Consider the following 25,303-nt stretch of genomic DNA (forward strand, 5'->3'; position numbering starts at 1 on the left):
TGGAGCAAGTTCAAATCTGGCCTCTGTGGGAGGCGGAGGTTGCAGTGAGCCGAGGTCGCGCCACTGCACTCCAGCATGGACGACAGAGCAAGACTCCGTCTCAGAAAAAAAAAAAAAAAAAAAAATTCCCATTTCTGTTGTTGCTCGTCACACTCCACCATTCTCTGGGCCTCAGTTTACTCATGTGTAAGGGGGCCTGCGATGAGTAAAGGAGCTCACGCATGCCAAGCACATAGCTCGCTTGGTATCCTTGGAGTCGCCTAAAGATTAGTTTAACTCCTCCCCTGCCCCCGCCCCGGGACAACACTCATTTGGGGGAAAACTCCCCCTCAATGCTGAAGTGATCCAGTTCCCTTCTTTTCTCTAGCTCGCCAATCAGGCTCTCTGGTGAGTCCACTGGTTTGGGAAGGCGCGGTACTGGTCGGTGCACCGCGCACCAAACCCCGCCAGAGAACTGAGCGAGGCGACCGGGGGGCTGGGTGCCTCCAGCGAAAGGCGCCAGCGTCACCTCGCGAGGAAGGAAGGGAAGGGGCGGGAGCTGGGCGGGCGCTCCGAGCCTGAAAACCTCCGCGCCTTCGCTGCGGGCATCACTGAGGCCCCAGGCGCCCGAGGACGCGCTCTGCAGCCAGGGGGAGGGGACGCCGTGTGCTCGGGAGGATCGGCGGCCCGCGGTCCCTGGTCGCTGGCTCCGTACCCCGTATCCCCCGGCTCACACCTGCCTGCGCGGAGGAGCAGCGGCCCGGGGCGCTCTGAGCCGGGAGAGCCCAACAGCTCAGGAGAGTTCCCGGACTCCCCAGCCCCAGGTACCTTTGGGGCGGCGGGCTGGGGGTGAGGTGGGGACTGGCCCTTTTCTGTTCCTCCTGCGCACACAGCAGCTTTGTCCGGGAGGTTTTCGGAGTGTCGGATAGGAAGTCACTCCCCGCCGCTCCTGCCGACCTGGCTGGCTGGCACACGCTCATGATATGCTAAGCAAAGCCTGCAAAAATTATAGACGGCAACTCCCTGCTTCATAAAATATGAGGATATTTACATAAAATATTGGAGATGGGGTGTGTCTTCTCTGTACTTTAGTGTTCTTTGCCACGTTTTTCTAATCAGAAAACAATAAAAATGCCATTTATGCAGTGTGGCTCCAGAGCAGTTGTGTGTGACCCCCCCTTGCCACCTGCCACGGCCCCACGCTCTCTGAGGCCCAGCGAGACCTTTCTGCGGGGCCCTGGGCTTCCCCGAGCGTCAAGATCCTTGGTCCTAGACCTAACTTCTTGCTTCAGTCTGGTTCATGAGAGAAATATAGTCATCCGTTGTTTTCTGGGACTTTCCCCAGATTTCAGATGAAAGGTGTAATTTACACAATCCTCTGAGCCAAAATCCACACTAAGCCTCACTGCGGATGTCCGCAGCGACCGGGAAGTGGGGTCAGGCAAATCAGGGAGAGTGGGAGAAGGAAAATCTCATGCCTGAAAAACACGGAGCTTTCCTAAGGGTTTCCTCCAGCTGTGTTTGGTTTTCACGTTTTGTTGTTGTCGTTGTTCTTTGTTTTTGCAAGACCTGTGGCTTTAGTGTTACTTCTGCCAAACAGCTGTGCCAGAGTTCACAAATGTCTTCAGAGCCACACTTCAGGGTGATCCTGTTGAGCAGGGTTAGGCAGGAGGATAACTTGGTCTTTTGCTCCGTTCCAAGTTTCTGTTCCCCTCCTGTGTGCTCAGTGTTTGGTTTTCATTAGGGAGAAAAGCCTCGAAACTTCTACTTGCAACCACCCAAAGACATAACTCTTTCTTGAGAATGCATTCAGAAGGAACTGGGGAGAGGAGGGTGGGGGAGAAATGAAAGTAAAAATTTTCACCATCCAAAGCAGACTCCATTAGTGTAGTCCATTTTGTTTTAAAAAACAGACTTCTTAAAGCCTGAGAAATCTTGTTGGCATGCATGACCACCCAGGGGTGCCAAGCTTTCTGTTAAACTGCCTAGACACCTGGCTTCTTTTAGCGAAAATATCTCTGTATGTCTTTTTGTTTATGACATTTTAAGGCCAAATATCCTTCTGCAAAGTGAGGGTAGTATATCTCTTCACTGGCTTTGCAGGACCTTAGGGTGTGTGTGTGCGCGTGTGTGGGTGGGTGTGCGTGTGCGTGTGTGTGGTGTGTGTGTGTGTGGAGTTACAAGGAGGGTAGCAGAAATGGAAGTGCTGTTTTTGCACATAACACCTCTACACATATCCATTCTTCTTTCCCCAGAGAGGAGTCAGAAGCCTTGCACTAAATCTAATCCTTCTCTTTCCAGCTCTAAGCCTCCCAGGTAAGTATATACATACTGATGTCTAGCACAGAAGAGCTAGACACTCAAGAATGCAGCATCCATGCCTTCTGTATTAAGCTTTTAGAGACAGAGTTCCCGACTGCATTGCTTCTTTTTATTTCAATATTTATTGTAGTTCCTTTGTTAACACAGATCTGTTTGTCAGATATTAATCAGTGTTTTATGACTTTTCCATGTCAGATATTACAGTTTACCCCTTTAATGATACTTTGCTAATCTCCAACCACAGTCAATTCCATAAAAATCAGATGATTGGTGACTTTGTAAATAAAGTATTTGCTAAATGTTTGAATAACAAGTATTTTCTGTGTCCATATTTTATACCACGTGCATTGAAGTGCACATGGTATAAAATTCCAAAGGTACAGAGTGTGCAGTGGCAAGTCAGTCCCCTTCCTATCCTGGGTCCCCAGTTTCTGTCTCCAGAGGTAACCATTGTTACCACTATATAAAATCGTTGTTCCTCTCTTTCTTTGATAACTTAAGACTAACAGATTTTAAAATGCTGTTTTGAGCAAATGTGCGCCAGTGATTTTTTTTTTAATCTCACAATTTTAAGTACATTGTTTTAGTTATTTGTTAGCTTCTGTCTTTCCTGTTTTTCTGCTGACCACTCTGAAATGTCAGGATATTCAGGCCACTTTGTAGAGGGACCTTGTGGCTTTGGAGATAAACAAATAGATTTGTTTGAAGTTAGAGATCAAGATAGTCTTCAAACAACCTGCCACAATTACCAATGAGCACTAGGTCCATGCTTACATTTATACACCCAGGCTTAAGGATAACTGATATTCACAGTAACCTGGTGCTTCAGAGCCTGTTCCTCCTATGAGGTAGCACTAATGGCGTATTTCCCTCCCCAGTATTAGATTCTCATTTGGTGCCTTGCTGGTCGTAGCCCACACACCTTTATGTCCCCCTTCTCTACAGGTTAACTGCTAAAGTTTGTGAAGTAACTGGTAACTAGGGAGGCAGTATTTGTAACGGTTAAGAGAGGGTGCATTAGAGTTTGAATCCTGTCTTTGACATTGGATTTGTGATCTGGACTGGTTTTTAAACTCTCTGAGATTCAGCACCCTCATCAGTGAAGCAGCGATTCACAGGGTTATTTTGAAGAATAGATGACCTGTTGCCACCAAAAAGCAGGTTAGTTGCTCACTACATGCAGAGTCCAATTAACAAGAGTGAGGTCTGGCACAAAAAAAAAGGGAATTCCTAAGTGAGCCTGGAGAAGGGGGCACAAAATGTCCTTCCTTTATCCACATGCAGAATGTGCTGCTTCACTTTTGGAGCAGAAAGTGAACACTTTTATAAAGTAGGGTGGGAAATGAGCCAGAGCAGGTGGTCCCCCACTTGCCTGGTGCCTTATCTACCAGACAGTAGAGCTGGCTTCTTCCTGGGAAGAAATATAAGTTATATAAGTGGCCAAGTAGGCATGCTTTTGCCATGCTCTCGTAGTAGGTGTGAGTTCTGAGGCCACCCCCTGGAGGTGAGAGTTCTGTGGGAACATGCTTTGGTCTACAAATCAACTGTCAACTCTCCAGGAGAGATCAAAGTCGAGATCGTCTTGGAGCACATAGTTAGATATACTTGCCTGCAGGTAGCCAGCCTTATATCACCCATGGGTACCCCATGTTCGGTGGTGACAAAGGAATGAGAAAAAGACAGATTAAGAGTGCAAAGAGTGGGACCGGGGACCATCACATATTACTCTGGAGGAGGCAGTGAAGGCGCTGAACTCTGATCATCCACACTATTTATTGGTTACAGTCACTTTGATCTACAGGGTAGGGGTGGAGTAATAGTGGAGAGTGGGTGACGTGATGGAGTGAATCAGTGAGCCAAAAGTGAATTAGTGAGCCAGAACTGGTGTGTCATTCTAAGGATTGATAATGGTGGTTTGGGAGTTTCACAAAACAAGAACATGTGGTTATCTTTAGCTTATTATCTATGTGCAGCTGATGGAATGCAAGCCTGACAAGGAGCCTACAAGTCTGGCTACGTCATAGTGCTATGAAGGGGTTTTACATCCTTGAGCACAATGTTTATGGTAACAGAGCTGAGGTCACCCTGCACCGGAACATGAGGCATGGAGAGGCCTTCCTCCTCAGAGGCCTCCTGCGGCCTTCCGCAGTTTGTTGTTCCTTGTTTATATGTTACTCATAACCAGTTTATGTAGGCACTCTGTAAGTCCTTTCTCCTTTGCTGCTTTTCCCAACACTTGCCCTGTAGGGAATGTCTGGTCAGGAGAGGTGAAAGGTTACATTTGCATTTCTGAAGGGCTAAGTAGGAAGCAGGGCACAGGGGGAAAGGGGGAAAGAAAATAATTTTTAAAAATTAAACGATTAATTAGAAAAATGGAGGTACTTCGTTACAACGTGTCAGGGACTTAGCAGTCTTCTGGTACATGAAAGGCATGTCATAAGTAGTAGCCCTTATTCCTGTCTATATTAGTTTGTTCTCACACTACTAGTAAAGGCATACCTGAGACTGAGTAATTTATATAGGAAGAGATTTGGTGGACTCACAGTTCACATGGCTGAGGAGGCCTCACGATCATGGCAGAAGGCAAGGAGGAGCAAGTCATGTCTTACATGGATGGCAACAGGCGAAGAGTTTGTGCAGGCAAACTCCCCCTTATAAAACCATCAGATCTGGTGAAACTTAATCACAATCACAAGAACAGCATGGGAAAGACCTAGCCCCGTGTTTCGGTTACCTTCCGTCAGATCCCTTCCACAATATGTGGGAATTGCGGGAGCTGTAATTCAAGATGAGATTGGGGTGGGGGCACAGCCAAACCACATCACTGTCCGGGTTTGCTGTGGTTTTATACCCTCATAAGATAGGTGAATGTATAAAATCCATCAGCTCAGTCTCTGTTATGGTGCAGTAACAAATGACCTCAAAAATCTCAGTGGCTTATTGGAAGAAGGGTTGACATTTTGGCTAATATTACCTGTCCTTTATATATCTGTCTTTGGCTCTTCCCTTTGGGACCCAGACTGAGCAGCCCCTTGTGGGAACTGCTGAAGTTTTGACAAGAGAAAGAGGGAAAGGAGAACTACACAGTGGCTTTTAAGCTTCTGCTTGGAAGTAAGTTTCTGCATCACTTCCATTCATGTTTCATTGACATGGTTGTTAACAAAATGGATCATTGTTTTAAAGGGGCAGGTCTGGTAGGGATAGACCTGCAGAAACAAGGCAGCAAATATTTGACAGTAATGTAGTCTGCCTTAGTGTCTGTTGGATGGAGTAACAATTGTGAACCCAGAGATTCATCAAACCCAGAGAACTGATCTACACCAAGGCACTCATAGCCACTGATGTATAAACCAGAATGCCATTTTTTTCTCTAATGGTGGATAACGTATCTGCCCTGGGGACTGAGTATAAGAACCTATATGGGGTGATGGGATAAGCTTTTCTTGTGGTGGATTTGCTCAGAAGACTGAATTATAAAATAATAGCTTATGTAAAGCATACAAAACCAAAATTTGGATGTAACCAAAAGACTATTTAGATTCAGAATACACCACGGTTTTTAATCCAGTTCTCCTTCTGGAATTCTTACTGCCTGAAGTCCAAGAATGAACTAGATTGATGGCAGCATATCCTAAACAAAGCTGGAGATCCCTGACAGATTCTTGTGCTTCTTTTTCAGGCTCTTGTTAATAGCAAATGCTTTTCTTGTTGACTGCTAATGCATCATCCCATGACCTATAATTATCCTTTTATGCTGTCTGCTTCCTGAATAATGGGACTTTATTACCATAATTAAAGTGTCTTCAAATCACAGTGTAAAATGGATTAACCAGTTCTACCCATTGTGTGTTAATTCTTGCTGACTTTGGTTTCATAGTAAGTTTTACTACCTCAGCACAGGACTCTGAGGATTTTTCTCAATTTTTCTCCTTATAGGTGGACATCTGTGGCCTGCTTGGGTAGAGCAATATGATGCAATAATGTTCAAAAAATATATTATGAAAATAAAATTGAAGATGCATTTTCAAATCAATAGAAAAGGAATATTGCTTAGTTATGTCATTTGTTGGATAATTGAATAAATTGAGAGTGATTTTCAGCAGCAAAACTTTGTAAAACAGAAAGGAAAATTGTATTTTAAAAGTAAATAACAAGGCTTAGAATGATGGCTCCTGCCTGTAATCCAAGCACTTTGGGAGACTGAAGTGGGTGGATTGCCTAAGCTCAGGAGTTGGATGGCAGCCTGGGCATCATGGTGAAACCCCATCTCTACTAAAATATGAAAAATTAGCCTGGAGTGGTGAGACATGCTTGTAGTCCCACCTACTTGGGAGGCCGAGGTGGGAGATTTGCTTGATCCTGAGAGGCTGAGGTTGCAGTGAGCCAAGTTCACGTCACTGCCCTTCAGCCTAGCAAGATCTCAAAAAAAAAAAAACATAAATAGCAGCAAGATAGAATGGGAAGGAAAATATTCTGTTTTTGTTTATTTGTTTGTTTGCTTGCTTGCTTGTTTTTGAGACGGAGTCTCGCTCTGTCACCAGGCTGGAGTTCAGTGGTGTGACTCTTGGCTCACTGCAATCTCTGCCTCCTGGGTTCCAGCAATTCTCCTGCCTCAGCCTCCCAAGTAGCTGGGACTACAGGTACTTGCCACCATGGCTGGCTAATTTTTATATTTTTAGTAGAGATGGGGTTTCGCTGTGTTGGCCAGGATGGTCTCGATCTCTTGAACTCGTGATCCGCCTGCCTCGGCCTCCCAAAGTGCTGGGATGACAGGCATGAGCCACCACTCCAGGCCTGGTTTTTGTTTTTATATTTCAAACTAGCATAATTTTGATGCCAACATCTAATATAGATGGCAAACAAAAAATAATAAAACTACAAATCAATCTCACTTAAGACCGATGATCTCAAAACCCCAGATCAGTATAAGCAGATAGTGACCAGTAGCAGCAGCAAGTGAGAGCCATTCGAGGAATGCAGCGGCACTCAGTACCTCTCTATGTCCTGGTTCACTGACCGCCACGCTAGAGTTTTGGAATTCTATGCAGCTCTTAAAGAATGAGGTACATTTGTATGTGTAAATATGGAAAAATCGTCATTCATATGTATTATTAATTGAAAAATTGGTTGGGCGTAGTGGCTTCCACCTGTAATCCCAGCACTTTTGGGAGGGCGAGGCAGGCGGATCACCTGAGCTCAGGAGTTTGAGAGCAGCCTGGCCGACATGGCGAAACTCTTTCTCTACTAAAAATACAAAAATTAGCCAGGCGTGGTGGTGTGTGTCTGTAATCCCAGTTGCTTGGGAGGCTGAGGCAGGAGAATCGCTTGAACCTGGAAGGTAGAGTTTGCAGTGAGCTGAAATCATGCTACTGCACTCCAGCCTGGGCGACAGAGACTTGTCTCAAAAAAAAAAAAAAAAAGAAGAAGAAGAAGAAGGAAAAAAAAGAAACGAAAAAAAATCAAGTTTCAGAACTAAATAGAGCATGTTTTATAGCATGTTTCTATTTGAGTAAGAAATTTTTTTCTCTCTGTGGAGTAATGTGGGTGCGTGTGTGTGTGTGTGTGTGAGAGAGAGAGAGAGTGTACACACAGTTTTATGCTGGTTATGTAAAGAAAATTTCTGTAAGGATAAAAGAAGTAGCTTTTGTTGTGGTTGTACTCTAGGAGAGGAAGAGACAAAGATTTCAGGTCGGGCAGAGATACTGGTTTTTTAAAATCCTTTGTTAGTGTTTGAATTTAAAAATCATGTGCATGTACTTTTAAAATATTAAATTTGTTTTAAAATGACATTGTATGTTGAAGTAACTTCACAAAAAATTTTAGTAGCTATTTCTCTGTCCTGTTATACTGCTTTAAATACTCAACTGATTATCAAAGTAGGTGGAGGGCACCTCGACCATCGTCTCTCGAGGGATGTGGTTAACAACAGTTAGATTGTGCGATTTGTAGCTAATGACAGTTTTGTCCATCCAGTCACTGGGCACCACAGACAAAAATAAATAATTTTATTACCAGTGCAGGCCGCGATATTTGGAACCACCTCATGGAGACTTATATTCTTAAAAGTATGTAATGTCTAACATTTGAAATTATAGAATAAAATAACCATTTAAAGCATTTACTAATTTTCATCATTTACCTGTTAGAAATCAAAGTGGATATAAAGAGGAAATAAAGGATAAATGTTGCAATTGTCTGTTTATAAGTATTAAGTTTATTTAACCAGGTTTCACAATTCATAATATATTTAATTATAATCCAGTTAATAAACTGTAGGGTTTCTTTATGTGTATATCCTCTGAGGGTATTTAAACCAAAGGAATTTTTTATTTCCTAATTTTCTTTTTAAAGTACACCTGTCGTATTTTCTTTGTGCTCAAGTCACTCTATTTTATCAATAATCATTCTTTGTTATTATCTGCATTTTATGTGTGGTCTTTTTTTTTTTGAGACTGAGTCTTGCTCTGTCACCAGGCTTCAGTACAGTGGCGCAATCTCGGCTCACTGCAACCTCCGCCTCCTGGGTTCAAGCGATTCTTCCGCCTCAGCCTCCCGAGTAGGTGGGACCACAGGCGCGTGCCACCATGCCCGGCTAATTTTTTTTTGTATTTTTAGTAGAGACGGGGTTTCACTGTGTTGGCCAGGATGGTCTCGATCTCTTGACGTCGTGATCCGCCCGCCTTGGCCTTCCAAAGTACTGGGATTACATGCGTAAGTCACTGAGCCCGGCCTTATGTATGGGCTTATAGTCAAACTAGAAATGAAACAGATAGGAAAGACTAGTGCGGTGATTTTTTAGGGCTTGGTATAAGATTTCACATGTCGACTAGTTCATTGAAAGTATTATCTATGTATTGTTTTCCTTAAGTCCAAATAAATTGCCTGTCAGGTGTTCATCAAAACATTAGAATCAAAGTTCTCAATGCTTCGTGTATAAGCAGAAACTAACGTGGTAATTTAATTATTGCAGGTGGGCCTTGTGCACATCATGTCCAGTTTTGAAGATGCTGACACAGAAGAGACAGTAACTTGTCTCCAGATAACGGTCTACCATCCCGGCCAGTTGCAAAGTGGAATATTTCAGTCAATAAGGTTTTGTAACAGAGACAAACTCCCTTCCAGTGAAGTGGTGAAATTTGGCCGAAATTCCAACATCTGTCGTTATGTTTTTCAGGACAGACAGGTTTCTCGAGTTCAGTTTTCTCTGCAGCTGTTTAAAAAATTCAACAGCTCAGTTCTCTCCTTTGAAATTAAAAATATGAGTAAAAAGGCCAGTCTGATCATGGACAGTAGAGAGCTGGGCTACCTAAATAAAATGGACCTGCCATACAGGTGCATGGTCAGATTTGGAGAGTATCAGTTTCTGATGGAGAAGGAAGATGGAGAATCATTGGAATTTTTTGAGATTCAATTTATTTTATCTCCAAGATCACTCTTGCAAGAAAACAACTGGCCACCGCACAGGCCCATACCTGAGTATGGCATTTATTTGCTCTCTTCCTCCCAAAGCAGTTCTCCTACAGAAATGGATGAAAATGAGTAATGAACACAGAAGGTCTCAGAGAAGAAATGTGAAGGACAAAGAAGCCTGTAGATGCTCTACAGACACTACTTATTAAGCGTTTGTTGGGTAGTATGTTATAGTCATCTGTTGTGCTGTGAAATTTGGAATTTCAGTATTATCACTTTGAAGTCTGTAAATTGTGTTAGTCATTAACTTAGTCACCTGTTGTATTCCTGGAGCTGCACAAAATTATTTTAACTGCTCATCTGTGAGGATTAATATACAAAAAGATATCCGTTGGGATGAAATAGTGTTCTCAAAATAAGGTTCTATTATTTTCTTTTTCTGCTTGATTTTCATTGGTGTTTTGCTTTGTTTTTGTAAGGAACCGTCTCTTCGTTTGGTCACATTATTTCACAGCAGCCATTTGTTTTCAAGGCCAAGGCTCCAGGCAGGTTGTTACTGGTGTTTGTAGCCTGTCAGGACTTGTAGCACCGGAACACTTGAATAGGTTCTAGACTAGCGTCTGTGCGTCACTGTGGTTTTAGTATGGGAGGACTTACTTGAGAAATACTACCTTGCTTTTCTATGACTTGTTTTTACAGAGTTGTAGTGTGTTTGCTCCTAAGATGACAGCTCTCTTTGTCTATGTTCAGCATCTAAGACAAACATTTAAACATTTTAAAGCACCACTGTGTTGTGTTTAGAATTATTTACTTACAAAATTAGAAGTTTGATTTTTATGCGTTATACAAAATTTTTAAATTTCACAAATTCACCTTTTTAATAGTATCCGTGTACATAATAAAGTCGAAGTTTAATTGGCCATTTTCTTTGAATTTTTTTCTAAATAAGGGAAAGAACTGTTCTTGGGCTACTTTTCATAGATAAATGTACGTGAAAATGTTTATAATAAATGCTTAAATAGTTCTGAAATGTCCACTTTAAAAAGCATTTTTCAGTTCTTAATTTTTTTTTTTAATTTAAGATACTTATTCAACTCATCTTAACTAAGATAGTGAATGTTAAGTAAATAATGGTAACCATTTAGTTAAGGTAAATTGTAGCATTGCCAGGTAGTAAGGCTTACTGTACAATTTTCCAGGTAAATGAAATTTCCTATAGTAAGAAGTCCAAATTTTTGTAACATCCTTTAAAAAATGCTTTGGTGAACTCTCCAGCCTCTTAACAAAACAGGCTTTAAACCTCGTCTTGATTCAGACCATCAGTCTATTCCTGGGCAATATGTGATATCCAGCACCCTAACCCTGACTCCCCAGCCCTGGAACTATCCCAGTAGGGTGAAATATTTGTCCCTATGCAAAGTGGCCTGAATGACTGCTTTAGTTCCTGCGTCTAGTTTTCCTGCTTATTCTCCGTGAAGGGCAGAGTAATGATCCATCCAAAGATGTTCAGGTGTCCATGTGATAGTCTCCAGGACTTGTAGCTGTGCTGTTACATGGCAAAGGGGAATTAAGGCTGCAGATGAAATTAAAATAGATTATGCTGGATTATCTGGGTGTGCCCAATTGATCACCAGATTCTTAAAAGTGGAAGAGAGGCAGATCAGTATGTCAGAGTGATGAGGTGTGAGATGGACTTGACCTGCTGTTGCTGGGAGGAAGGAGATCGTGAGCCAAGGAATGTGGACAGTCCCTTGAAGCTGGAAAGTGTGCGTTGAACGTCTGGAAGCTGGAAAAGACAAACCACCAGAAAGGAACAAACTCTTGTGGACACCCTGATTTTGGTCCAGTGAGATATGTTTGACTTGTTAACCTACAGAACTTTATGATGATAAATTTGTGTTTGTCATAAGCCACTAAATTGCAGTGATTTGTTACAGCAGCAAATAGAAAACTAATATACTCGCCTTAGTCTAAGATTATCTACTACTGATTCTTTATAGGATTATAGCTTCCTGTATGATGTGGCTTTACAGCCACATCACCCAGCTTCTTTGAATTGCTTACAGTGTATAGTGTCATGATGAAGCCTTTCTATGGGTGAAGTATATATATTTTAATATGTGCATACTGTCACATTTTGACTATTTTGGAAGACTTTCACCTCTGTTTCTTGTCTTTGAGGCTGATGAATGTGTTTCTAAGTTATAAATTTAATATTAAAGGATTCATGTATTATTGTTATTGAACCCCCAAACAATGTGTTAAGTAATATTTAGGGCCAGGAAAATCTCATGCTCATACAGAATAATGATATCTCCTAATGTATATCTTGGAAAGAGTTTTGTTCAACTTGAGAAATATTAAATTTTTTTCTATTTTTTCTTCTTAAAAGATTGGCAAAGGAGAGAGTGGGTTGCTAAATGTTTATTATTGTTCTCCAAAGAATAAAACACTTTCCATAGCCCAACTCCAGTAGTAAATAATAATGAATGCTCCAATAATAAAGGAGCAATAGATTAGTATTGTAGGGCTAAGGGCCCCACAGGGTCGTGGGGTGTCCCTTATGCTGTGCTGAGGTGTAGGATCTGAGAAATAAAGAGACAGGACACAGAAATACAAGGAAAATGCAGCTGGGCTCAGGGGGGCCAAACCACCTATAAGCAGAGACAGGCAAGGCCCTGAATGTCCAGAAGTGTGTGTATTTATTGGGTTTAGGTTGGGGGCAGGGTAGGGAGTGAAGTCATCTTTAAGGATAGTGATAGGGTTGTGAGCAATAAAACAAGGGGTCCACCCCCATTACGTCACCTAGGCTAGGAGGTGAACAGTATGCAGCAAGGGGTCCACCCCCCTTAGGTCACCAAGGCATGGAGGTGGGCCGTGTGCAGTGAAGAGGGTGCAGTGTGCAGTACCTCTATCTATGGGCATGCTACTCCTAAGAAGATCTATAGGCGGATGCTTAAGTCACACAGCAGTGACAGAGCTGTCAGGGCTTACCGCCACCTGCTGGCAGCTTCTAGTGAGTTCTATAGGAGGATGCTTTTGAGCTAGCACAGTAACAAGAGCTGATAAAGTTCACAGTCACCAAGGTGCGATTATCCAGAGGGGTTTTGAGCCCTCGGATGCCCGAGAGATTGCTGGTCTCAGGGCAGCCTTCCACAAGAACTGGACGCAAGGTCCTACAACTCCTTTATCAGGAGGAGTGGCTCTTGCCCCAAGCCTGCCATACAGCAGGTATCTTTATGATACTGAACGCTGCTGCCTGGGCCATGGATTCTTGTCCTGCTATAACTGTTTTTCCCTTAAATCATGCTCTGCACTTTGTCTGCTGTGGACATTCCTCCGACTATAAGCTGCTTATTCTTTAATTGGTTCTCTGTACTGTGTCTACTCTAGGCATTCCTCCGATTATGAACTAAGATACAGTTAAATGTATATATATATATATATATATATATATGTGGAAATAACGGAGTGGTAAGATATTCTTTCGGCACTCATTCTATGAACTAATATATGATTATATGTAGAGGATTATATAAAGGGAAATAACTGAGTAGTAACACTGTAAATTGAGATACTCTTCAGGCACTAATTGTGCCAGGATTCTGCTTAGCTCTCCTTCTTAGTGCCTATATGGGGGATTACCCGCATAGCATTAGAATTGTTTTTATTACAAAGTCAGCATCTCTGCCAGAGCTACACCACCCAAGGTGGGGTTGTTGGAGGAAACCTGCCATACTTCACAGAACCTGAGGAAAGAATGCAGCAGACCCAGGCAGAATTCAAACACCTCCAGCTCTGCCCCTCAATGTGTATTGGCTCCATGGCCACCTGTAGCTCCCAAGTTTTTTACATGTTATTGATCCCCCAAAGTGACCTGATCTCCTGACCAGTTCCAGGGAAGGGTCAGCTTGGGTCAGGTGCCCACCCCTTCACCAATCAACTTGTCTCAGTTAATGCAGTCACATTATATAATGGCTGCTCTGGTCAGTGACCATGTGGATAGATACAGCATTTTCTCAAAAAAAAAAAAAGGTCACAGAAGTGTGGTGGTGGGGGCAAACAAAAGTATTGGTGTTTGATACAAGGTACTGCAGCTAGGATGTGAAACCTTCCATACACACCTTAAGGACTTCTTTGTCCCTGGAAAGTGATTTTTCTGGGGCTGTTTAGGTAGAAAGGTGTATTAATGGTGCCAGTGTTAGAATCACTGGCAGTCTCTTCTTAAACCTGCAACTCCAATGGTTAAATCTCATACACTATATGGTTACATAATCATTTTCTAGAGAATTCTATTCCTACTCTCTAATACAGTAACTGACTTAAATGTAAGAAGCATTACTTTTAGACTCTAATGTGAGTGGTGGTATTTGTTTCAATGGAGGTGGGATGAGGTATATGTTCACTTAAGCTTTACATTAAAAAAAATTTATATGTGTAAATAAATATACATGCCCTGTAGAAAAATTAGCCATAACCTTACTACCAGAAGATAACTGCTGTTAACCTTTTGTGTGTGTATATGTGGTGGCTGCTTCCATGTGATCTCCTGGCTCTTTTTACTCTTCCAGTTCTCTAACACTTGTTTAATTAATTCCTTATATTGTTAAGATAACAAGTGTTGTTATTATTTCACTAAGTGGACCATGATTGAAACCATCAGTTTCCATTTCAGGTGGTGACCCAGATGAGCACTAGAAAAAGTGTGGGTGGAATTTAATGGGCTTCTAGTTGGTATGAGTTGTCCTCAGATCCAACCACTTACTACTATACTGTTCAACATACATGAAAATACTTACTTGTCCTTTACATCTTAAGCAATGAATTTAGGGCCGGGAGAACTGGTGAAGAAAGTGAGAAGGCAGTAGTTTCAGCTCTTTTGCTGGTTTCATAATTTTGTTACTGATGGAAGGGTGCCGAGGGACTAGAGATGAACTAGTTTGGTCCTGCTCAGTGGCATCAGTAAAATAACTGCTTGAAAGCCAAAATCAAGACAGTGATTTTTCTTTTTTAGACTAGTCAAATGCAGTAGCCAGAAGGCGGGAAAGAGTAGAACAAGAAGTTAGATCTAAAACTGACTATGAACAATGAACTAACAGTGACATTTTAAAACAGAAAACATCCGAGCTTACACAGTCACAATAAGGTGTGACAATGAAATTTCACGTTAGTTCAGAATGCCTTTTTATAATAATATCACTTTTGGTGTCTTGAAAATTTTTTAATCCTCCCAAGTTAGTTTAGACACCTTCTTTTTAACAGCTAAGCAAAAGAATCCCCTGAAGCCTCCAAAGCTCTCAAAACAATACTGACCTAATTTCTACAGAGAAGTATTATACAGTGTTGAGTGTGGGCGCTGAGTCATACTGCTTGGGTTTATCTACCATTCCTGTAATTAGACATAACTCAGATTTCTCTTTTGAGAAACAAGAATTAAATAGTGCCTCCTTCATAGGGTCTCTGTGACGATCAACTGAGATAAAGCGTGTGGTCTCCTTTCCACAGCATTACACACAGTACATGTTCCTCTGAGTTGCATGGAGCACAGTTAGGTCCTTATTTTATTTTTTTAAGAAAGGGTCTTGTTCTTGTTGCCCAGGCTGGAGTGCAGTGGCGCAATCTTGGCTCACTGAAACCTCTGCCTCCTGGGTTCAAACAACTCTCCTGCCTCAGACTCCCTAGTAGCTGGGATTACAGGTGCCTGCCCCCACACCCAGTTAATTTTTGTAATTTTAGTAGAGACGGGGTTTCGCCATGTTGGCCAGGCTGGTCTCAAACTCCTGACCTCGTGATCTGCCCGCCTTAGCCTCCCAAAGTTCTGGGATTACAGGCATGAGCCACCACACCTGGCTAGGTCCTTATTTTTAATGGTCATATATAAGATTTCTGAACTACAGAGAACATTACTACATCTGGGTAGGAAGAAAATAAATCTTTAAATAATATGAAACAATATTCATACAATTTATTTTAATATAATTTTCCAAATTTAATTTCATGTTCACCTTTAATATTTCCTAAGGATTCAAGAATCAGATGCAGGGATTCTGTTTCTGTTCTTGTTGTTGTTTTACAATTAGGATTTCAATGTGGAATCTCAGATTTCTTTTGTGAACTCCTTTACTGTCAGATAATTAACCAGAGATACCAAATAAATGAAGATGGGAAAACACTATAAATATATTTGATGTAAAATCTTTTTTAGATTTCTGTATTCTCAAGAAGTTATGATTAGGACATGTTTACATAGTCAAATGAAACCTCTGGCCTCTGCTAGAAAAATATATTTCTCTAATTATTAAAAAAAAAAAAAAAGCAGGCATATTTCCAAAATATATTATTTCAGAAGTTCTAGTGTGACCAGTGGTGAGTATGGGCAGGCTCCACGGTCCTTGATCTTTGTCTTCTTGGGAGAAAGAATTAAGCCAAGAGACCGAAGTAGATTTAAGGCAGAAACAAGAGTTTATTGAATCAAAAAAAAAAAGTACACTTGGATGGAACCAAGGGGGATGTCAAAGATTGGGTACCCAGCCTGACCTTTGTCTTGGGGCTCTTAGAGATTTACTATTTCCTATTTTTTTTCTGGTCTCTTCCCCTCCCTGTATGTGCATTAGTTTGCCAGTATCTGGGAGGGACTTTTGGTGGTTGAAGTTATGCACATACTCTCTTAGGGCAATTTTCCCTTGCCAATCCCCATGGGAAGGTCATATATTGGTCAAACTCTGTCATTTGCCCCTTATTGCACATGCCTGGACATGTTCCCAGAGGAAGGTCAAACTCCGCCATCTTAAGTTCTTAGTGGGAAGTTTTGCCCATGAGCTCAAGATGTTTCCTGTTAGATTTTCCCCTCCCTGTCACCACCCTGATATTCTTTGTGGCCCTGTCCTACCCATTCATATCTGCCTATCTACCTACTCTAAAACTAGTACCTTAAATATAACTCCACATCCCGCTCCAGCTACCCCATTTCTCTGCTCTCTTTTCAAATTGTCTGCATTAGCTGTTCTTTATTCTTCACCCCCTAACTTCTCAGTTTCCATCTCTTCATTTGTGTAACTGTTCCCAAATGCAACTAAAGCAGTAGACCTCTTTTTTTCAAAGCCTTTGCTATTATTGAGCCCTCTCATTTCCTGGCTCCTGTGACACTATATTCTCTGGTTCCCTGCATTCCTCCTGTATCTTGTTTCTTTTGGCTGTTTCTCTACCCCAACTTCTAAATGTCCACACTTAGGCTTCTCTGCCTATGTGTTCCCCTGAGATGAACTCAGCTGGTTTAATGACTTGAAATACCATTTTCCTACTAATGACTCCCAAACTTGTACATAGACCTCTTTCTTGAGCTGCAGACATGTATCCCATCACCTACTTGACATCTTCATCCCTTTGCTTATAACATGGTTCACAGCAAGGTTTGTTCCTTGACTGGTTTCTGCTTAACAATTAAGTTTTAGTCAAGGTATTTCCTCAGAGAGGACTCTCCTGACATATGAGATGTAGTCAGTTGGCCCCCAGTTACCCTCTCTCCTAAAATCTTGTATATTTTCTAACTGTGACCTGTGATTTTCTTACATATATGTTTACTTATTATTGTCTTTCTCAGAAGAATGGTAAGCAAAGAGCAGGGACCTTATATGTCTTTGTACTTCTATGTCCCTAACACCCACCAGACACAGTTCCAATAATATTAAAATACTATCCCAATATTTGCTGAATAAGTTATTTCTAGTACTTTTTATAAAAACAAAACAAAGTTAATATCTTTTTCTTAACAGTTAAAACACAATTTTTTTTTTGATTTTCCAAAAAGAAAAGTAGCATTTATTTTTTAGTTTGCAGGATGAAAGACATGATCTTGGATTTTTAAGTTTAGTTCCATCTTGCTTTCTTAATTTACTTCTTTTTGTCTTCACATCAGATTTAATAAAATAATTTTAAGTCAGGGGTCAGAATACCTGTATGTTTATGGAGTAAAATCAACAATAGTCAAAACTCTTACTACCTTTCAGTGTAAAAATGTGTTTATTCACAACCATTTGTGAATTACCATTTGTTACCATTCCTTCAAAAAAGTCTTTATGAACAAAAAGCCAAGAAAAATTACAATAGTAGCTTATGCCAAACCAAAAATATACATCTGATGTATACAAACTTTAAAAAGCATTAACACAGGCAATGTGAATATAGATTACCTTAAAAATATTTCCAAGACACAGCTACAACTTAAACTATGTTAAGACAGATATAAATAATAGCATTACCTAATGTATTCTATTTACATATTTAAAGTATCATATTAATTTCTATAACATAAAAAAGGAGATAAAACTACAGATGTTGTTGCTTAGCAGTTCAAATATTGAAAGGGCCACATGATTTTTTTTTTAAGTACAGCAAGAACTTTAGATTATTATTTATATCGGGACCTTCCTATATTTATAAGAACATGCACTGTCATTGTTTGTTGCAAGAGGAAGAAAATTAAAAAACACTAAGGAAAAAACAAAAAAGAGTTTGCTTACTAAAATCATACCGAATCCTCAGCAAAATCAAGGAAAGCAATTATGGAGTGTTTTCTATCCCTGGCCTTTTAATTGACACATAAATTTTAGAGAAAAGAACAGTTAATTGTCTATCACAAAATGCAGTTATAGTTATTGATATGCTTAGTTCTATCCTATTAAAGCACCTTGTACTACAAGGTAAAGGAAAGCTTAATAAAATCAATGGAGTCTTTCATACCAGAAATAATTTTATTTGAAATACCCGTATTACCTTTTTAGATTTTCCTTTCTTAAATAATGCAGAGAATATGTTCTGTGTAAAATCTATCTAAGATCATTCATTGGAAATATAGAATTTTAAAAAAATAATGGCACCTAAAAACTTAATACTATATATCAATTAACTTAAAGTTAATATGGTGGCACGTAAAATGAAGAGGAAAAACCTAAATATATATATCTTCTTAAATATTGTTTTTTATTATTACCAACTTGAAATGTCCAAACTCTGAAGGGTTATTTTTATCATATTATCTTTCGCTCAGATTGAATCAACATTATCATACTAGGACATGTAATAAGTATAGAAAGAAACCAATACTTCAGCATTTCTTAGAGTCATCTACTCAAATCAATTGTGCTTACTATTAGATAATAAAGTCCAAAGAAGTCATAGAAATAAATAATGCTGGAAAAGGGAACAATATTCTAAATGTGAATCTGACAATCCCTCCTCATGCTCCCTTCACATCTGCTGAGAATTAACAAAAAAAGTCTTAATATTTTCATAGTTAGACAATGAAATAGGCTTCAAAATCATTCAAAGTAAAATTTAAAAAATTTAAAGTGGAAATCTACCATAGTTAACAGAAATGCTATAAAGAAAAGACTTAAAGTAAATTTTATTAACATGACAGGACCATTAAATTGGTCTTGAAAAGCAGAAGGCAGATGATGAAATTGCACTTAATTCTGAAGCCATTCAGATCCTATCATCCTTACTCCTTTCTAATAAAATAAGCATTTACAACATGGTTTCTTACACGTCTCCCTTACAAAAAGGCTCAGCACAATCATTTATACATTCTAGTTGGTTTTTAACATTTGGTCATAACTGATAAACAAAGTCACACGATTTTACCCTATCGAGTCTGTTGATCTGTATCAGAACGCCTTATGCCAGAATCAGACAGTTCTAATACAGGATTTACAAATCCAGAATACTCGGAATTTCCATTATCATCCATTTCGGCACTAACAAAATCATTCTCCCACTCTAGCCCATTGGAATCATCAGAGGCTGATGTAGGATTACTTCCAGTCTTCTTGTTGCTAAACTTAAGTGCTGCCCGTAGAATGTCTTCCTCTGTTTTGGAACGTTCTCTCATCGGAAGCATTCTATTCATTCCTATGATTTGAACAGTTTTTAGAAATCTCAGAACAGTTAATAAAGCTATATTTAAAAACTTCCAAGTTTAGCAATATAGTTTTTATTTAACTATCAGACTTGATTTTTGAATTAAAGACCCAGTCCCATGGAGGCCTTCTTAAGGGAAATTGTTGGGGTCTAACCCTGAAGTATGCCTCACATAAAAATAAATATTAACAATCACCAAAGGGCAGTTTTGATGCATCATTGATCATCTGATAAGACGAAATTCCTGAAGAGTCATAAATAAAACAGAACGGATGGAGGATTTCAATTGCTATTAGTCTTATATGGCCAAGTCAGTATGTCTGCCAAAGTCCTTTCCTACCCACATAATTTCATTTCCCAGAGAATGACAATCACTCTAATGATAACATATACTTTTCCAGCACTTACTAGGTTCCAGTTATATACATGGCACAGACATTAACTGATTTAATCCCCAACAATTCTATGGAGTACAGTACTATTACTATTCTCATTCTATAGTTGAGGTAACTGGGACAGAAAGGCTAAGTGATTTGGGTAGGGTCACACAGCTAAAAAGTAGTGAAGCAAGAATTTTAATCCATTCAGTTTGGCTCCAAAGTCTATGGCCTTATGCTCTTCTGACTGTACCACAACAGAGTAGAGACATTTCTGTGGGAAACTGTTCTAGATCTGATTCTGAACAGAATAAAATTGGTAAAGTGAAAGTGTCAGTAATATTGAAAGAAAAAACAATGCCATTTTACTGGCAGAAGGAAGGGAGAGAGGACAGAAAAGAAATTTGAATCTGCAAGTACAGAATCAACATTAGTAATAGAATTAAAATCTAGGATTCGCAAAGAGATTTTAAAAAAGTCTTAGACCCATTTAATAATTTTCTTTTTTGACCTTAAAGATCAGAGCCCACCATAAAAGAACATTTAAATCTGTATCAGTGTTGTCTGTCACTCCTGAAAAATCACAAACTCAACCCAGGAAAGCAAGTTATCTCTAAAGATAAGATAAACATATGAGCTAGATACTAACATAATTTTGTAGATTTGTTTCTGTCGATTTATCTCTAAGAAGTTATATTTGACTTCTGGCTTTAGACTGTCCACAAGGGGGTAGTAATCCTTCATACTGAGTAATGTCATGGGCTTGGGATTCAAAAACCTTGAAAAAATTAACATTTATTTTCTAAATCTACAAAACATTAAAAATTAAGCAATTTTCTAAAAATTTTTATCAACAATGATAATCAATACAATAATAGTCTAAAAAGTGTTATATGATTTTTCAAGGCCTTGGATTTATTTCCATTTAAATAAAGACCAAGGTAGATTTATATAAATTAACAGAGATTATGTTAACTTTTTCAGGTAAAATTGTGAATTATAAAATACCTTCTTCATCTTCCCACTCTAGATCTAAGGATGTGCTGTCGTCATTTCCACTAGTTGATTTCGTTTTGGTCATTAAATCACAACTGCTTTCTGTATTAGGTGTCAAGACTGTAGCATCTGATGAGAGTCCTAGAATATACACCAAGTACAATTGAATGGTTTCATCTGTACTCTTCTACCACAACAGCCAATTTACTTTGCAACAATTATCTCTCTCTAAATATTATTACTTTTAGCTTCATAAGAAATAATTCTGGAAATTATATTGTTAAGTTTCTGTTAGGAACACTTTAAGAAATTTTTTCTTTTTTTGCCATCTAAGCACAGCAAACATGCAAATTCAGATAATTATAAACTTTTCAAATATGGTGAACTCAGGGTCATATTTTTAATAGTCAATTACAAAGGAGCACAAAAAACAAATGAACAAAAAAGATAAAACAAAAAGCAGCCTACATTTTCAAAAGGAGCCACTACTATGCTTCCACTATTGGGAAGCATACAAGTTTTTGCTTTTGAAACTTGAGGAAATATTTTAATCTTATAGAGCAATTTGTAATAAGTAAAAAATAAGTATACTCTACTCATCTGTTTATTGTGGCATAAAAAAAGTGTATAAAAAATACTTTAAAAGACTTACTACTACTTCGAAAAATTTCATACTGTGACTTTGTATTTCCCAAACAAGATTCGAAGTCATCTTCTGGTCCTGAACTGTAATAAAAGTGAAATAATTTTTTAATATATTCATGGTAGATGCAATAAAACAAATATTTAAGCTAATGATAGCATTTTGGCTTGAAGACCTATGCCATACAAATTCATAACTGCTGTACAATTAGAATAACCTAATGAAAACAGTTCTTAGTTTTCTTAATACTAGCATGAAACTAAAAATAATACGATTTTGGTTAATCCTGAAGTCAAATCTGCAAAGCTTAGCTATAAGTCCAACTTTACAATAAGCATGAACATAATTCTTTGAATGAGTAGTGATACTTGTGGAAATGTGACACTGAAATGTCTCTTCCAAAAAATGACCACACATAAACTTTATTACAAGAAAAGAGAGGGACTAAAGAGAAAACAAACTAAGGTATAAAAGTCACCCAAAGGCATTCAGCTACTGTATCGCTTCTATATGGGAAATGTGACCACTCTTAAAAATGCAAGAAAATCAGTTTAAATAAATAACGATCATGTTTCAACTTAAATGATCTCAGTATTCTTCCAAGACAGTATCTTTTAAAAGGAATGATTTTTGGGGAACACATAAACATGAGTACATATACACCCATCCTGAGGTGAATGATGCTCTATGTGGCAATAAAATCTTCTACCACAAAGGGAAGGAGGAATATATTTCACCATTTACCTTTGATATTCTCCATTGTTGGAAGGATGATATTGCTGCACAATTCTCTGCCTTTCTTGCTTTGGAAACATAACGTAATAAGAAAAACACTCTGTTGTAAAATTATATATTTTAAAACCACTCATGCAATATCAAAAAGCATTTTTTTCTAGTTTCCAAAAAAAAAAAAAGTTATTCTGTGGGTATATTTTTCCTTAAATCTATCACTATTCAATTCTATATCCCTTTATTTATGGGTAGAATTTTTCTGAATTTATCAATGTATAATCTAGAAGTGGCCAGAATATTCATAGTGTTGTTGAAAAATAACTTTTTTTTTTTTAACAGATAGGTATTGATATCTTTAACATACTTAGTATACCCAAGAACTTCCAACCAACTGGAAAAATGAAGAGCAGGAAAGGAATAATTAAAACAATAGATGAAGTTCTATTCTGGGTAAAATAAGTAGCAATAAAACAAAAGATTTAAAAGATCTGGCTGAGTTGACTCAGAAATAATAAAAGCAGTTGACGAAGAAAGAACTGTCAGAGTTTTAGCTCTGATAGCTGACAGCTATGTATCCCTGGCATGGCCTCTATTTATGGCTCCTTCATCTATAAATTGTAGATAGCTATATTACTGCTCTAACAAACTCGGGGTTACCAAGAAAATCAAATGACTTGGCAGGTGTCTGCATATGTCTGTATGTCTATACACTGTAATATGTTCCTACATCAAATATTTAACCAGGGTAGGAAAAACTCAGAGAACCTTGGAAATCACCCATATGGATGTGCATATGGAATGCTTTGCCTTTAAAAGGGAAGCAGTAATTTATTACAGTAAAAAGAGTATCTATATGATAACCAGAAAATACTTTTATTTCTTAGAAGGTAAAAGTTAAAAACTTGTTCATTATTTAGAACTGACTTAAAAAAAGATATTCCCTCATATAATCTGCTGAAACAGAAGAGAAAGAGAGAAATGAAGGAAAGAAGCGGGGAGAAGGACTCAGTTCACATGGAAATCGTGTAACAATATGAAAGACATGATATTTCAGTTTCTCTAAGGTTTACTATGTGACATGATCTTTATACTATTTGTATTAACACTAAAGAGTTGAATCCAAAGAGGTAAAATATGGAGGAAGATACTAAGGATACCGACTATGCAATGTTGTGCCTGCACTTTGGCTCTGCCCCTTATTAATAGGATCTCGAGCAAGTTACAAAACATATCCTACTCTCCAGTTTCCTCAATTGTAAAACAGGGATTAAAAACATTATCTCCTACGATTGTTGTGAGGATTAAATAAGGTAAAACATTGCTGCTCCTGACACTTAATCAGGGCTCCATAAATGTCTGTTATTCATAGCTGCCAGGCATTATGGTAATGCAGCATGGTAAGACATGGTAAATCTGCTGCCTTTCCTGATAATATACCAAAGATTTCTCAAGACTCAAACTCCCAATCTCGCAAAACACAAGAATAAACATGAGAAGCAAATAATAACCTTATGGGGCAAAACAGCAGTTTTTCCAGTTCCAGGAAATAAAAGTAATTCTAGCAATTCAAGGAGCTGTTAAAAAAACAAAACAAAACAAAAAAAAACCTCACCAAACAAAATGCTTTGCCAATTATATTTAAAGACTAGTTTTGCAATGTTTTCCCTCTAAGAGTACATTTATTTTTTCCAAAAGAATACTGAATTTTATAGAACTAAAATTTCTTTATGATAAACAGGAATCAGCATTTGCTAATCTAAAGCTAAATAGCATTGAGTATCAAGTATGTCATCTGATGTTATTTCTAGCTGTTAAAGACTGACTAATTTGCCTCGAAAATTCTTAAGACTATATGGATAAATACAGTAGTTGTTAAACAAGAAGTCCTTGAGAATAGGAAAAAAAAAAAAAAAGTCCCAACTAAGATTTGCCAGAGAAAATAAGGAGAAAAGCAACCCTAATATATGCTGGGGTCTTTTCCCCTCACCTCCAAGAGCTTTCGCTGCTTTGCTGCCCTGGCTGCTTCACGCTGTGCAGCGTATAAAGCTTCTTCTTCTAGTCTTAACTTCTCTTCTTGTAAGGCTAACTGTACATGAACAAAACGATAAGGATTAACAAAAATCAGAACCTGTCTAACTGCTCTAAAAATAAAATGCTTCTATTTATAAAACAAAAAATAAATTATTAAAAAATAATTGATCTCTACAAAGCATAACAGAATTGAAATGTCTGCAATTATCTGTTTAAATTTCTTCTTTTACAAAATAACCCAAAGGATATAAAACACATTACAGAATTCTTTAGAAACTGAGTTATGAAGCAGTAGCATTAATCTGCATAAATATAGAAGTGTTTTTTTAAAATATGCACTGATCTTCATTTTAAACAATCATTCCAACACCTATCACCCTCACTAGGTTACTGGTTTTGGCACTCATAAATCCAGTATCTTTAAGACCAATTATATCACCGTTGACCAAAGGGAATTTGGCTTTCACAAAATTAATGTCTTGCCATCTAATTAACATCAATATACATATCTCCTTAATTTTATTACTATCAAACTATTCAAAAATTACTTTCATATTTAAGGTCCTGACATTCATAAGAGCACATAAACTGCCTTAGTAGTATCTATTTCATGTTCAAGTTAATTTGAAAATCAAATTTCAACACAAATTTTTTTCTTTAGACTAATATTAACATCTGTTGTATAGCTTACGTTAATCCTTTTGAAATCACTAATTGGTCCTAAACATACTTTTTTTTTTTTGAGACAGGGTGTCACCCTGTCACCAGGGCTGGAGTACAGTGGCACAAACACTGCAGCCTGGACTTCTTGGGCTCAAGCCATTCTCCCACCTCAGCCTCCAGAGTAGCTAGGACTACAGGCATGTGCCACAGCCCCAGGGGAATTTTTGTATTT

The 25,303-nt window shown here is 38.6% G+C and overlaps 2 protein-coding genes across 4 annotated transcripts in view; one reads left to right on the plus strand and one right to left on the minus strand.

Annotated features, from left to right (window-relative positions):
• Positions 1-688: 688 nt before the first annotated feature.
• TIFA (TRAF interacting protein with forkhead associated domain) lies at positions 689-10,631 on the plus strand. Of its 2 annotated transcripts, XM_012436602.2 has the most exons (3): positions 689-803; positions 2,235-2,295; positions 9,272-10,631. In XM_012436602.2, exon 3 carries the CDS (start codon positions 9,290-9,292, stop codon positions 9,842-9,844), a length of 555 nt encoding a protein of 184 aa, XP_012292025.1. In that variant the 5' UTR covers positions 689-803; positions 2,235-2,295; positions 9,272-9,289; the 3' UTR covers positions 9,845-10,631. The 2 variants fall into 2 exon arrangements, with proteins under 2 accessions (XP_012292025.1, XP_064240067.1); XM_064383997.1 differs by lacking the exons at positions 689-803; positions 2,235-2,295 and adding an exon at positions 3,010-5,412.
• A 7,080-nt stretch (positions 10,632-17,711) lies between these two features.
• AP1AR (adaptor related protein complex 1 associated regulatory protein) overlaps positions 17,712-25,303 on the minus strand; it is a 34,662-nt gene continuing 27,070 nt past the window's right edge. The window contains exons 6-10 of one of the 2 annotated variants that reach the window (XM_012436590.3): positions 24,365-24,463; positions 22,390-22,448; positions 21,655-21,728; positions 21,015-21,143; positions 17,712-19,620 (exon numbers count right to left, since the gene is read on the minus strand). In XM_012436590.3, the coding sequence (XP_012292013.1) occupies positions 19,355-19,620; positions 21,015-21,143; positions 21,655-21,728; positions 22,390-22,448; positions 24,365-24,463 (627 nt within the window). In that variant the 3' untranslated portion in view covers positions 17,712-19,354. The remainder of the gene's footprint in view (positions 19,621-21,014; positions 21,144-21,654; positions 21,729-22,389; positions 22,449-24,364; positions 24,464-25,303) is intronic. The other variant, XM_012436591.3, reaches the window with a different exon arrangement.

This window comes from Aotus nancymaae, unplaced genomic scaffold (genome assembly GCF_030222135.1).
Source record: "Aotus nancymaae isolate 86718 unplaced genomic scaffold, 86718_ANA_hifiasm-v0.15.2.pri h1tg000033l, whole genome shotgun sequence".
Taxonomy (NCBI): Eukaryota; Metazoa; Chordata; class Mammalia; order Primates; family Aotidae; genus Aotus; species Aotus nancymaae.

Excerpts from the sequence above, each read along its gene's own strand:
- TIFA (XM_012436602.2), top strand. The coding sequence starts at position 9,290 with ATGTCCAGTTTTGAAGATGCTGACACAGAAGAGACAGTAACTTGTCTC.